At 36.8% G+C, this 15,690-nt stretch overlaps 1 protein-coding gene across 1 annotated transcript in view; it reads left to right on the top strand.

Annotated features, from left to right (window-relative positions):
* ARHGAP15 (Rho GTPase activating protein 15) overlaps positions 1 to 15,690 on the top strand; it is a gene marked incomplete at both ends in the record, with an annotated part of 224,747 nt that overhangs the window by 141,851 nt on the left and 67,206 nt on the right. The window contains 2 exons of the mRNA XM_009706536.1: positions 6,069 to 6,191; positions 15,205 to 15,303. Coding sequence (XP_009704838.1) covers positions 6,069 to 6,191; positions 15,205 to 15,303 — 222 coding nt within the window. The remainder of the gene's footprint in view (positions 1 to 6,068; positions 6,192 to 15,204; positions 15,304 to 15,690) is intronic.

The raw sequence follows: 15,690 nt of genomic DNA, 5'->3' as shown, positions 1-15,690 counted from the left end.
TTCATAAACATTTGCAAATGCAGACATACTTGCTGTGCCAAATATCTGTTTTAAGACCGTAAACCTGAATGACTTCAGGTCCTTTGCTGCCCATGCAAACAGAATCTCCCTAGCATGTCCTGGCTGGTGATATCCATTCTGTCACCTGATGTTGCAGTTCTTGGGTCTATACGCTGTAGTTATAAAATCTGTAATTTTAAAGCTTATCATAAACATAGGGATTAGGGATAATGCCTGATTCCTGCATTTTCCCCACCAATCATTTGTGTAGTGCCTTTAAGCAGATCATGTATCTGTCTCTCATTTTACTCTTTTACAAAAAAGATATAGTGTGGGGATGACTCATGAGACCTGCCCAGGAATTTCACTACGGGATAAAATAGGATGACTGACAGAAGTCTTTAGCTCGATAAAGTTGGTGAAGTGAATTCTTTATCCTTAGTGAGCAGACTTTATTGACTCCATCTCAGAGCATCACAAAGAAAAGGAAGGAGGCAGGGACTTGGTTTTGTCACTCTCAAAACTTTGGTGCTGGTTGAAAAACTGACCATTTATACAGGCAATAAAGCATGTTGCTCCTTCCTTAAAGGACTAGCAGTAATCTCACATCAGCTACAGACCAAAAAAATCTGAAGAAATGTTGAATTCTGAACTCCAATGAAATCCAATAAAACTTAAAGTCACGAATCATTATATATGCTTAAATTACAGTGTCTCTTGGAACGTAGGCATAGTCACACGTCTTTGCATGTTAAGACATATTTCTTCAGAAGGATAAGACACTCAGCAATTAAGCATTCCCATTACTTGAAATTAATTAATTAACTAATTGATTCCTTTAAATTAGTATTTTTGCACATATGTGATAGTACTGCTGTTAGACTGGCACTTTCATTATCCAAAGTCATAGAGACCTACTTCTACCTCCCCTTTTGCCATCTCAGCTTTGATTCAGTCCTGTAAGATACTGCTAAGGACTCTGGATATGAGTCTGTAATGCACTTAAGAAAATGATTAATTTAAGACAACAGAGATCACAGTTAAGCCCGTGGATCTGTTCATGTGTATTTTAAGAAAGCTGCAGTTTGGATTTTGATCAGTGTATTCTGTATTTTGAATAGTCAAGCTCGTCACTTTTAGTATTCTTTGGGAAAAGAGTTATTTAATCTTAGTTTATGGGTGTTATTGTTATACTACAAGTCATCTCCATTTCTAAGAACTTCCTTAAATTTTAAAGTCCTCGAGAGTATTAAAAAAAATTCTTAATGGTCCAGACTGGCTGTGGTTTTTTTTTTTTTTTCTGCAGAACAAGGCTAATGAAAGAGAAGGTACGAATGTAAAGCTGTTTGAATGTCTTAATGCCTTATCCACTCCTACTGCTGCTCTTCATTCTATATGAGCCCTTTCCATCCAAATGAATTACATACGATAATTTGGGGTGTTATAATAAACAGATAGGCATCATAATAATGTATTTCGGTTAGGAAGAGGTACTTGGAAGAAATTGGTTTTGCAATACACATGATGTGAGACAATCAATAGTGCTTTAGTCTGACAAGCACTGTCAATATCCATTGTCACAGTTCAGAAAGTCATTAATGGATAGTTCTTCAGAAACCAATGCTTTCAACATGTTAGAAGTGTTCAGATATACCATACCTGGCAGGAATTAATCATAGGTAAGCCCTTGGGATTATGTATAAATGTTTTGTAAATTAAGAGTGAAATAAAAGTCATTGGAAGGAATGCGAGATCATGTTATATGGAGTTACAAAATCTTGCCAGTAAAATATGGAGCTGTTTAGAACATATTAAAACATTTTACTTTCTGAATCATTCAGGCTCTGCCCAGAATATCACACCCAGGAAAAACAGTCTGCTACAAATATATTGTCTAGGTACATGGCTAAATTCACAGAAAGTAATCACATAAAAATTTTGATCCTTGCCCTCAAAAGGTTAGAGCCTTGCCTGTTTTTCTTCAGTTGTGTCCATGCCAAAACCCTGGAGAAAGGCTTTTGTAACTTTACCTTGCATATATGTTAGCCACTGCTTAAACCTGCTTAAATTATGGTATGTTCACTCCCATTGCATCCTGTATACAAATTAGTGCATTAAATTATAGCAAGTAATTCTTCATCCGTACATCTCAAAATTTCCATTGAAGTACGATTTCTGCAGAACTGTGTGATTTGGAGGTAATGCGTTAATTCTTTCCTTCCACCTGTCCTCTTGTGTAAAAACTTTTGTACAGACTTTATTTTGTACATGATAATCCTGTTATTTATATGTTATTAGAAAAACAAAGGCTAAAATTGTGGCATTGAATAAGTCTTCAGACGATTTATACAGGCCGTAAAAAAGACAGGTCAGTTTTTTCTTGGTGTTTTTTTTTCCTCCAGGAGAATTTAGCCTATAGTTATCCTTCTTAATTCAGCTGATGTTATCACAGTGCTAGCCAACATTAAGGGCCAAAGATGTGTTCTTTCTTTCATGCTTAATGATGTGTTTATACTATTTTCTTTTCGTACCCAATCTGTATTAAACTTGTGTAATGTGATAAGCTGTTGTGATTTCATGTATCTTAATTCTAGAGCAAATTGTCCGGGGAAAAGATCTTGCCGTTTTTTTCTTTTGTCTCTTCATACCTTTCCCACCTGTGGAATAGAGACCTAATAAAGTGACCAAAGTAATCAGAAATGCTTTTTTAGATCTGAGGGTGCAACTTTACTTCCAGCCAAACGTGAATGTCAGTCAGTATTCAGGTTACGGTTTTGCTACTGGATTGAAGTGTCTTTGCGCCCACTTGCACTAGCAGAACAAATTTAACATAATACTTGGCTTTGTTGGGTTCCCCCCTACATGTACTATGAAAGGCCCTGGCCCAACAAGAGCAAGCATGTGTTTCCTTTTTCTGCCTCAGAAGCTCTGAGTGCAATATAAGAAATACTTAATTGAACAATCTGTTGAAAGGGAGGGGATTTATCCTTCTGTTCTGTGTTGGTTTTGAAGCATGTACGTGGATATGTCAGTGTAAGTAGCTTCAGAAGCTGAGGATATGAGTTTATTCACTACAATGAATCAAATGGCACACTTATGCAGTTTATGCCAGGGAACATATAGTAGAACAAGCAATAGATTTTATTTCTGATTATTTTATATTTAGGTCCTTAAGTGTCCTATTTTACTTCTGTGTGGAACTGCTTTCCACTTTTTTTTGTTGTTTGAGTTTTGCCAGCTCTCTTTCATGGAGAGTTCTTCTGGCCAAATCCAGAACCTGAAATTTAAAAAAGAAGGTCCTCCAAAAAATATTTATTGTGGCTTTTGAGTTTTATAACTACTTTTTCTTTTTTCTCTTGGAAGTAATATTTGGTCCTCTTTGTATTTCCAAATATATTAGCAAAGTCATTTTAATGTGGGGATATCGCGAGAAGAATGGTTTGGCAGGAGAAGGAATATTTCTAAATGAGATCCCAACAAGAATATTTCTGACTAAGCTTGGTTTTGGATCATGGTATCTAAACCCTTGAATTTCTGGGAGGCTTGGAGTTTCCCTTTGGTGACTCACGCATGTTTAACAGAAAAAAATAAGAAATTCATCAAAATTAGCTTTGCTGCTGTTTTTAACTATATGCTGTACAACTCAACATGAAACATACAAAAGTATCCACAACAGTATTTATTCCTACTTCTATATGTAGTTTTAACACCATAATTGCTGTTTCAGGTATAAAACTTCCAGCTGGGTTAATGCATCTTTCTAAACAGAGGGATCTTTACCCTGCTGTCAAGTCGTAGATCCCCTATCCTATAATTCACGGTATGACCACGTTCACTTCAGATAAGAGTATCTTAACAAATCTGGTGCATACTCAGAGCTAAGCATGTAGTTCAAGTGGGCACAAAACGCTTCACAATCCCACAGAATGGGAAATGTGGCAGGCATCTTAAGTGACTTAAGAGAGATTTTCACTCCTGCATCATTTGCACTGGGGAAGCTTCACTGTAAATCAGGAAACCCCAAACTTAAATATGAATTGCTAAGGACAGAACAACCCAAAGCAACAAGAGAGTCCCCAGACTATACCATTTACTTCTCTGTTTCAAAGTACCATTAGAAACATCCAGTTGTTGTTCTTTTTATAGCGCAGCCAAGTGACTTGGAATTTTAGCTTGTCCCTGCCAAGGATTGCTCAATTTTGAACAGAAAGTCCTCCACTATAATGTTAAAAAAGCACCAACCATCAATTGAATGCTAATCTTTATATTCTATGATACATCACTCCAAGAATGCTACCATTAAAAAATGTGAATTCTATTTTTCATAAGTGATGGATTATCGTACCAAGCTGTGTATTTTCCAGTAAAGTGTCCTTTTATTTGTCCTGTGTGATTACTAGCTTGTGGAAGTATGTGTGGGGTCATTTTAGTGCTGTGGGAAAATGGAGCACTCTTCTGTTAAAATCAGTAGTGAAATCAGAAGCAAACTATGCTCTGATCATCATAGGCATGTGTTTAAATATTGCTTTCCTTAATTGGCTATGTTCTATTTACTTAAAATGAACAATTTGGCAAGTTTTTTTCCCTTGACAACAGCAAAGCGTAAACCATTTTATAAGTTTGGCTGTTAAAATCAGATTTGTAATGTAAACCACAATATTCCAGGGTTGTTACTGTTGCTTAACCAGTTATTTTAGCTTGCCATTGTTTTATAATTGTGCACCTTTAAACATTCTTGTTCTGTTTATAATTTATGCAAAACTTCTTGCTACAAAATAGCCCAATAATATTGATCATAATTTTCTTTCTGTACTCTCTCTTCCCTTGGATCCTCTGTATGAAGATCACTGTGTTATAGCAGAGATTCAGTCTGGAGGGGGAGTTTAAGGAGCATCTCTGCAACTACAGCTAAATTATTCAGGGTACTATTTAGAGATTCTGTCGAAGGGACAATGGACCAACTCCTGCGAGTTCATCTTGTGGAGAATACTGTGTTTTGGTGGATAGATTGATTGATTAATTGATTGATTGATTGACTGGTTTTCAAGAGAGGGTGGAAAGCTATTCTTTCCTCAGAAAGCAGAAGCCACCCCTCTCTCAGCTGGAGGTCCTTGCCAGGGAAGGCTGTGCAATGCCGGCTGCCCCATTAACCTGCTCAGCATTTGAAGGAATGGGCAGGGTGAGAGAGCCTAGGACTCAGGACAAGGGTTATTCAAGGGTGGTGAGGCTCAGGTGACTTGTTAGAAAACTTTAAAAATATGCTTGTTCAGGGAAACCTTTGGAGAAGGTCTTCGTATGGTGTTGCTGCTGCTTCTGGAGCCTGTTGAGTTTCTCCTTCTTACTAATACTGTCTATTTTGATAGCTGTAATGATGCCCTGTAAGCACCTCAGCAGAGAAAAAGTTAAATTTATGCCTTTGAAACTTCCTCCAGGGGATTTTCTGCAGCTGGGTTCTATGTCTTTTTGACACAGAGCAGGAATAAATTGAGCTCAAAATGTTTCTCAGTTTGGTAAATGCCTAAATATAATAAAATATAATCATTAGGATGGGAATACTTTTCTTTCCATAAATTAATGCATCTTGCACACATTTCATGGCATATAGCCATGTTTTCTATAACTGCATTAAATATATATATAACGCTTAATCCATCTTGGCAAGAGAATTCAGTCCTTCACTAGTGGTGTAACCATCTATCCTTTCTCATAACAAGTAGTGTATAGCTAATAGTGCATAGCACACTTTTGAGTCCAGAGTTTTACTTGAAAAATCATCCATGTGAAACTTGTGGGATTCGTGAACATTTCATGAGTAAACTGGTTGCCATCCAAATACTTATGGGCAATAAATAATACAACTCTGTGAATAACCAGCAGAATGAACTCATCATGTTTATTCACAAAAGTATTAATCAGATGTTTTGTACTATCCAACCAGCTACACTGCTGACCTACCGCATGATTTTACTAGGGAGGCTGTGGCCATTATTTTGTAAGGACATTTGAACAAACTACTATTAGTTTAAAAATATCGTTTCACTGAAGCTTTTTCTTTTGATTTCCTTTAGTTTTCAGACTGAACTACAGTGCCTCTGATACAAATGACAGAAACCGAGTTAAAAGCAGATTAAAGAAGTTCATCTCCCGAAGACCTTCCTTGAAAACATTGCAAGAAAAGGGACTTATTAAAGGTGTGTTCGGTCTTATGTACTTTTTTGGAGTAAAAACTAAAAATTCACAAATGAATTTTTCATTCTCAGTTAAAGGAGTAAGTGCATTGGACAAATACTTCTTAGATATGGTTTTGTTGCTGTATCTTGTAAAACTTACACTGCTGAACTGTAAAGAAAAAAATCAACATGTGGTTACATCTGTCTCTGTACTATCTGGTTACTGCTTCAATTTTTCTGCTTTGGTGTGTATGTGGTAGAAACCCCTCCATTTAACACAGGCACTCACCATGCACATTGCAAATCAACACGTTGCACAACTCCATTTCTTTTTAAGAAAAGAATGTTGATAGAGTTTTATATTTTAGAATCCGAAATAGGAACTTCAGATGCTGTGCTGACTAATTTGTTTTCAAGGGCAGGCTGGAATACTTTCTGCTGTCTTCTCTCATTATTTTTCTAACTCGCCAACAAAATACATTTTTAACAATTTAAAATACGTGCCAGTGAAGAATAAATGCTTTGAATCTGTGATTTTTTCCTACTCCAATCTCTTGCTAAGTTGGTCAGCCAGCACTTTCACATATCCTTAAAAAATTGTTTCTTTGATAAAAAGTGTTTTTTAGCTTGTCCAAGAAGTGTTTTACTACGAAGCTGGTAGTTGACTTGAAGGCAGTAGCATTCTGACCGGTAACAATCAGGCAAAGCCAGGTTTTCAAATATTATCTGGAATAATGCTTTAAAAATTTACGCACTCCCAAATTATTATGTGTGAAACCCACAACTGCACATGCAAATTGACTAGAAAGAGGCATTTTGCCAGCAGCCTCTGTCAATCTCTGGAGTGTGAGTTTTCCAGTGGTGTGTCAAAAATGGCAAGGGGTGTTGCTAGTTTGAATTAAACTTGTCTGTCCTGAGCCAAGAGATTGACCCCAGCCAGCAAAAGCTAAAGCAGTCACAAGAGTTAAACACCAGCTGGGCCCACGTCTGAAGAGAAGGAGAAGATTTTACTAATTCAGTTTTTATGTTTTAGATACATGCAGTAATGTTCAGTGCAATGTTGCTTACTGTAAGGAAGTCTTCATCATATGAAATCATTACACGCGTTAGTGATGGGGTTCTGCTTCTAACTGCCACAGAAACTTAAAAAAAATGTCATTTATACATAAATATATGTGTGAGGTGTTCACACTCACACACCGAACTTTCAGGATCTGTCCTTAAACATTCATAATATCTGATTTCAATACATTGGAGGGTTTTGCCTCTTTGAAGTATTCTATGGGCTGAGGGTGGGATTTGAATGCATCATGTTAGTTGTTTCAGTTATTACAGTAATAGAGGAGTAATTTATAGTCTTTTAATTTCTGGATTTAAAGGGGGTTTTTTTTAGTGTAATAAAGTGTGGCTGATGAATCTCCTGCGGTGTTACACAGGGATCAGATGTGATCCCTACTAACAAATCCAGATTCATTAGCATAACTCAAATCCATCCTCTAATGTATCTCTCTAGGAAAGCCAGATGAATTTGGTTTTGGCTACAGTTGCATTAACCTCTTGATTGATAAACATAGCTTGCTTCTACCTGGGCTACTCTTCCATGGCTAACAATGATGCATGATTTCTGACACAGAAATTCAGAATCGGTACCCAGCACAGTTTTATTACCAAACTAATGTTACCATGAAGAAAACATGTTAGTTTTCTACCATGAAGTTTCATTAGGATTAGGTTTTGGCCATGCAAATGAGGCAGGATTCGTTAGCACGGCTTAATTCCAATCTACGGTAAGTCTATGTGAAATGCTCATTTGATAAGGTTCCTTCATTGTCTTTGCCAGAGTTTATCCCTTAATCTGTTAAAACGTTATGAAAATGCAGTTGCAGTGCTTATACAGAGACCACTTTTAAATGTTAATTTTTAGGCTCACATTAGAATATTTTTAAATCACAAAATGCAACCATCCAGATTAAAAATGAAAAGCTTGCCAAATTTTGATGCATCTATTTATTTTTCTAAAGGTGACTTAAATGGTTGCAGAAACCTCTCAAAACTATTTATTTGCTCGTTTCTTAAGGGAAAAAATGTTAACCAATTTTTACAAGAAAAAATTCCTCCAGCTCTGAGAACATGCATGCTAACTTTTATCCCATAGGGAAATACTTCTGTCAGAATTGTAAATCCCTTAAAATAGGGGCTCGTAATAAAAGTGTGTCTAAAGCCTTGCAGGACATCTTGGTACCGAATTTCTGACAAAGAGCTGTTCTGTGTTCTAGTGAAGAATTGATATAAATATCTGTGAAGCGTGTGGTGTTAATTACTCCAATGCAGTGGCACTGTAGGTGCTGTGAAAACCTTCACTTTTCATCAAGTGCTATTCATATTTGCCAGGGGCACTATAAAGCTCTCAAATCTATATTGATTTTTACATTGTATGTCACACTGGAACCAAAACTCCAATAAATTTAACACGTAAATTATAGTCATGAGTAAATACATTTTAAGGTGGTAAGTTCACTTAAACACAGTTCTGTGCTCTGTTAGTCACTGATGTGTACACACTTGGCCAGGAGACTTGACACATTTCTCCACGTTAACCAAATTTGGGAATACAGGCTTCAAAATTACATAGCAGTTTGATCTCCTGGGGTACTTTGTTCTGCCAAAACTGTTATCAGAAAATCTAGAAATTGTTTGATTGTCATTTAACTCTTAACAAAACTTTTTTTATGTAGAACGTAGCAAATGTCCATGTAGTAAATAAAGTAGGTCATTAACACATGAGAAGAATGAGAAGTAGGAGGATAATAATCAGACAAGGGAACGTAGCAGACCAATGTGTAAATGTTAGTTGCATGTTGATCTGAAAATGAAGACGGGCCGACGCTTTACATGACAAAAAGTTATTTTTGTCATCGCTGTCCCATTTGCTTTCTAGTCCTCTGCATAAAAGAAGCCAGAATGGGAACAGCATATTGGCTCCATTCATTGTGATGGGCTGGTGACTGCGGCTTTTCATGCTCCAGCGAGAGCTCTAACGAAGGGTGTCAGCCCTTCTCGTTCCATCTCACTCATGCTTACACAAAGTATCTTTGGTCTAGAAGCATTCTGAGCTGTTTTTGAGATGACGTGTAATACAGTATATTTGTGTAATGTGTACGTCTCTATATGCACACTTATGTTCATATAAATGCACACATGCATGCAAACCTAGAAATAGTAAATAAGAGGCATGTTCCTTGTCTGCCATTTTAACAGTGTTATTTCGAGAATAACTGTGTTCAAATTTATATGCTAGGGCAGAGGTCCTCAGTTCCTCGGGATTGAAATATTCTCAGAATTTACAGAATCTGCACTAATATGCTAGAAAAATAATATATAAATCTTCTGGTTTAAAGCTACTTTATAGTCTATAATTGAACTTTGATCTTTATGTTTGAGCTTTGTCATGATTTAATATTACCCAAAATGAATTGCCAACCTTCAACTTGATATTGGCCTGCTAACTTCCTGAATTCTGAGCCTTTCTAGTCCACAAAAAAAAGATGTTTCTGTGAAACTCTGATATTAAAGCTACGGTGGTTGTGTTGGTTATAGAGTATCACAAAATACACTTTCAGTAAATGGTAAAAAAGCATGAGTAACAACATAAATGACACTGTGGTAAATTAGGAAAATGCAGCTATGCAGCTGGCAAAAAATTAATCCAGTTTCTTTGGGGGTGTATTTTTTTTTCCCAAAAGTTAGACACCAAAGGAACTTCATTGAATTGATTTCATAAGTTAAGGCAAAAACCAAAACAGCATAAAAATTGGAATGCTTACAACTGTTTCAAGATGAAAATAAAAGCCACTCAATTGCTAGTGAAAGGAACTAGCTGTGATTTGGCTTGATAGCCTATAGAACAGGGCTCAGCATATGTTGGTGGTTGTGCATATAGCAGCACAGAGATCACCAACCATTTTATTTCCAGACCAGGGAAAACATCTTCATTGTCTCATGTGTCTCAATGGACCTTGGAGTAGTTCAATGTAATGAGTGTGATGTTCGTGAGAAGTCCAAAAGAGTAGATTAAGATCTCCCTTTGGTGTGTTCTATAATTCTTCTGGGTTATGCAGGAATTTAGCAGGTGATCTGGTGCCCTCAATAACTTAGGGAAAGTTACGAAACATTTCCTTTGACTTGCAGGGACAGTGGGTCACAAAGGTTTTTCCTTCTTTCTTTGACCACTGCATGGACATTTGGAAGTACCTTTCCCAAACCCTGTGGATGGCCAAACACCAGACAAAGTGATTTTTACCTTTGACATGACGGTCAGAAATAATTCAGATAATTTCAAAACATCTCATTTTTGGAGACCTGTTTTGAGAAGTACAGCAGGCTTACTCTCTTTGAATTCAGATGAGCTATTGTCTCCAGTAAAACACCATAATTTCTTATGTGTCTATAGTACTGTCTATTTTCCCTTTTCTGAGAATATGAAACAAATCTGGTAACTCATATGCCACTTAATAGTAACTGTTCACAAATGTAACCTTTTTTTTTTTTAATTGATGACCACCACAGATCAACGATATATAGTAAATCTCCAAGTTAAAAGGACTGGCAAGATTCCCAGCTAGCATAAATCAGGGGAGCTCCATTGACAACCTCGATGACTTCAGTCAGCTGAGGACCTGGCCCACTTATTGTAAAAGCGTCGTGGCATTATTTGGAGCCCCAGTCTGGGATCAGCATCATTTTAATGTCTGACTTAGGATGTCTGACTCTACAGATTGAGCAGCTAGAAGAGATCACCTTTCAGAATATGGCTCTTTCCAACTATATCTCTTTCCCCTCCAAAAATTCGCCACTGTGGTGCCTGCTGTTCTGTCCCTCTCTCCGTACATTCCTCTCTTATTTTGCTTTTTCATTCTCTTTCCTCCTTTTCTGTCCCAACATTCAGATACCAAGAAAACAAACAACTTAGATGTTGATACAAAGCTCTGGGAGTCCAGAAGTTCAAGTCCAGATGGAGCGGGGATTACTCTGTTCGTGGAAAGCACTGAATTTTATAGGTATAATTCACATTTCTAAAAACTTGGGCATTACACCATTATACCTTCTCTTCTCATGTCAGAATTTGAGCCTCTCCCTGAGAAATGGGAATATTAGCCATGCCCTTCTCTGTTTCTTTAATAAAAAACACTGAAGTACGAGTTCCTTCCAAGTGTGGCCACATCTCATCTGTGTACACCAAAACCAGTTAAACAATGACATTCTCACTGAGGATGTGGCTTTAGTGATTTTGTTTTAATTGTTTCTTTTCCAGAAGTATTGTCTTCCATAGACTAGATTTCTGCAGCTCAGAATTAGTGGCTTTGCTGCAGCCTGCAAGAGCTACTCAAAAAAAGTAGCTCTGTCAGGCTCAGGGAAAACTTCAAGCTCACCAGAATGAGCAATTCATCGCAGCTGTAATCATCATTTTATATTATACAACTTGCGAATGTCCGTTCCCTCCTTTTCTGGTGTCTCATTTTATATCCATGTGCAAAGCTGTCACACACCCCACCATCTTAAATAGAAAGTTTAATGCGCAGATATCAGGGATGTGTAATGTAAACCATACCACCAAACATATTATGAATATATTGCTCTTCTTAAAAATGCTTGTTGGTTTTTCATACTACAGTATTGACTAACTGTCTGTGTTTGATGTATGGTTTACCAGCCTGATGTAGACTTATGGTTAGAGCTTAACTTGTTAGTTCTGCTTTTGCAGCCAATTCAGAATAACTACAGATGCCCCAAGATATTAAAATTGACTGCTCAAATGGACTCAGTGTGGGAGTTTCATTGGTTTTAAATTGATAACAGCTGAAAGAGTGAATGATTAAAGCTGTATATGGGCATAGTATGCAGCTCCTTTGTACAGGCTCTTGTGAACAGAATCCACTGTATGGGAATTGCCTTTGTTCTAATAAAAGATATTTCTGAACAATTGTTAGTTTAAATTTTTAAATGATGAAACAAGAGCATTTCAGGAGCCTATAGAGGAAATAATTCCTGAGAAACTGGAATAACTCTGGGAAGATAAAGTGGATTTCTATTCAGAAGGGAGCATTTAAAGTTAAGTAGCATTCCATAAGGTGGTAATTGTGTCTATTTCCCAGGCATTTGAGTTAAATAAGCTGGGTAGGAAACATAAACTGTCATAACAGGAGGTTAGGAGTGTTGTGTACATCTTTTTTTTTCAAGTCATAAATAATGAAGTTTTGAAGGGCCTTATCACAAATAAATCAAACAAAGGCTTTTTTGCTTCTTTTATCCCTTTGGGAGCAGTTCTTATTTTTTGAAAAAATGTCCTACATGTCCCCTTAAACTAGTTTTAGTACACCTATAAAAGAATAAGAAAATAATATTTTAATCTCAGTTACATGTAAATCTAGCTTACAAACATTAGTCATTTACCATTCTTATAATTCCTTGTTTTCAAAATACTGCACAAAAAAAATCTTAACTGAGTTTTCCTCAACTATCCCTGTGAGCTGTAAGAGTGTAAGTATGGCAATGTAACTACTGCCATTCCCATGTTTATGTACAGAAACAGATCCAGCAAAAAACCAATTGACTAGAGAGAGTCATGGAGTTTGCGATTCCGGAGAACCCAGAATTCTGAGTATTTGGATGACCATGAGATCATGTGCTTATAAATACTCATGAATTTCTAGAAGAGGGAAAAAAAAAATCTGAAGCAGTTGTGTGTTGTTGTTTTACCATAGTCTCTTTTGATGCCCAGCAGCTATTAATGCTGATTTGCTGCCTCTTTCATTCAAGACAAAAATCCCGTGTCTATTTTTGAAAGAAGAGGTGTTTTAAAGCTTAACTGCAGGATACAGAATGTGACTGTATCCGTATACCAAAAGGTATTTAAAATGACGTTAGACATTTTGCTGAAGATACAGAACCTGCAGCTGGAAAAGAAGTAATGGACTAGGTGAGAATTGCAAAACAGTTTCCAGCCTTTTCAAAATTTCCTTCCAGGAATACCAAGTATTCTGCATTCATACTGGGAATTGAAAGAGTAACTGCAAAATAATCCTGGAAGTTGGTTATAATAGAGAAGAGAAGCTGCTGAACACCCATGCATTTTTGTTTCATGTACCGCCATCTAAACACAGTGCAGTTCTCTGCCTGTTTTCCTTCTGAAATTGTTTACAAGTGTCTTTTTGCCCACAAAATAAGATACATTTTTACTTCTTTTTAACATAATTGACATTAGAGACCATTCCATATTATGCAAAGAATTTGACAGGTCTTTGCTAAAATTTTAAAAAACAATTAAGATGTCAAAAGAGGAAGTGCTAGTACATTTTAATCATAAATCTCTGTATATATAATTACCACTGAAGGCAGCTATAAATGTTTTATGAAGAAAATGTAACCAGACTGTGCTTTGTCAGAAACATAACCCCAAAACATGTAACAGACTGTTCGCTAATGCTTAACGCCACACATGCACACAACCTTCTTCAGTGTAGTTCTGTGAACCCAGTCCTCCATCCCTTCTGCAGCCGAAACTCCGACTAACTTAAATTCAGGCTTTGATGTACTCTACCAGAATGCAGATCACATGCATTGGGAGGTGCTGGAATACACTTGATACGTATCAAGAAGTTCAAGCCATCCCATGCACCCCATCTTGTTTCCCTGGTTGTTCGCTACTCTGGGGTATTAGGAAAGAAAAGGCAATTGAGTTGTTGTTGAAACCTAAGCTTAGTAAGAAATACTAGTGATTAATGATAGGAAAGCAAAGCACAAAATAAACAAATGGGGTTTTGCCTGTTAGTGAGAAAAAAAGTACACTGTTTGGAGGAAGAAGCACTCAAACTGATGATGGTGGAAGATGGTGGGACTAACTACGGAGGAAATACCCAGTGCCATGGGAGCTGTAGAGGAGAGCAGGAGCTCCCGCTGTTCTGCGAGTGAGCGTGCTTGTTGGTTTTGCTGTGCAGAGCCCAGGCTTGTGCTAGCACCCTTCAGCTATCTACAAAAATTTCCAAAGCCTCTATGCTGATTTTCAAAATGTAGTACTCTGATGAAATGCTATATGGAGACTGTCTCTTTGGATAAATGACGGTAGTACACTCCTATTGTTTGAGCATTTAACTGTCTCCTATTGAGTAGTTTCTCTCATCTGTTTGATTCATTTTGATTCTAGCTGACATCCCCATTACCGATTGCTCTTTTCATAATTTCTCCAACATACAGAGTGGAAATGAGGTGGAGGAAGCTAATCAGTAACCTGAAGGGTTTAACCTGCTGATATAAATATGTTTCAAGATCAATATTAAAAATTGATCAAAAACTTTAAAATCATAAAAACTAAAAGGAAGCATTATCTAGTTAAATGTTTATTTATCAAAGAAACAACACAAATCACAAGTTAAACTTGGTGTAAGATGTAATCCTCATCAAAAGACATCTAGTACCTTCTATTTTCTAAACAGGCAAGTTGATGATAAAAAAAAAACCCTCTTGTAAAGATCAGATGAAATTGTACTAAATTCTAATGATGCAAAGTAATGAAGCCCTTGCACCCATACGGTACTCTAAGGAAAGACTGAAATTCCATATGCGTAGAAGAGACAGGCTATCCAACAATATGAGTTTCAAGGTTGGACTAACAGTTATTTTCATGTAGGATTTTTGATTCAACAAGATATGGAGCTGTATCTCTAGAATGGCCTTCACTTTTTTATGGCAAGTTCAAGCAAACTCCAGAGACCTCCAAGATTTAGAAAGGTCAAGGTCAAGGTGTAAATGGCAATTGAAACTTGAATCCAGGGGGAAGTATCCAAGCGCTACGGGCAGCATGTATTGAGAGATTTGGTTTGGTGGCAGAAGCTAATGACCACTAGGACTCAAAAAGGATTTGTTTCCAACTTTGTCTTCGATAGCTGAGATTTAATTAATATGCAAGCTCAGAAGAGAGAAAAATCCCACCACTAATAATATGCCTTAATGTATTTTCCTCTTTTTTTTCCAAATGTAGACCAAATTTTTGGCTCCCATTTGCACTTGGTCTGTGAGCATGAGAAATCTACAGTCCCCCAGTTTGTAAGACTGTGTATAAAAGCTGTTGAAAGAAGAGGTGAGTACCTTAATATTTAACACTAGTTTTTTTCTCTATTAGTAACCAAAACTTTAACCTTGTAATTCTGCTCGAATTACCAGGGTAGGCAGGCAGTTCAGTTTATAATATAGTTATGAACTAAACTATATCGCATTCTGTGTCTTCATTTTCCTTATATGATAAGACACTAATAGAGCCCATTCATGCTGATGATTCCTTGTATTTTGTCTGACATGTTGCTGGTTTAGTCTTTCTATGGATAAGCAAATGCTAAACTTCAATAAAATGTCAGTGACTTTCATTCTAAAGTCTCTGGTGAGTGCAGCACCAATACCTTTTCCTAAGTCCTGAATCATATTCAACGAAAATAAATGTTCTTTTAGTGTGACCATATTTTTTTAATGC

This window comes from Cariama cristata, unplaced genomic scaffold (assembly GCF_000690535.1).
Source record: "Cariama cristata isolate BGI_N322 unplaced genomic scaffold, ASM69053v1 scaffold6738, whole genome shotgun sequence".
NCBI lineage: Eukaryota > Metazoa > Chordata > Aves > Cariamiformes > Cariamidae > Cariama > Cariama cristata.
The sequence above is the reverse complement of the archived record's forward strand: the minus strand, read 5'-3'. Positions and strand labels throughout refer to the sequence as shown.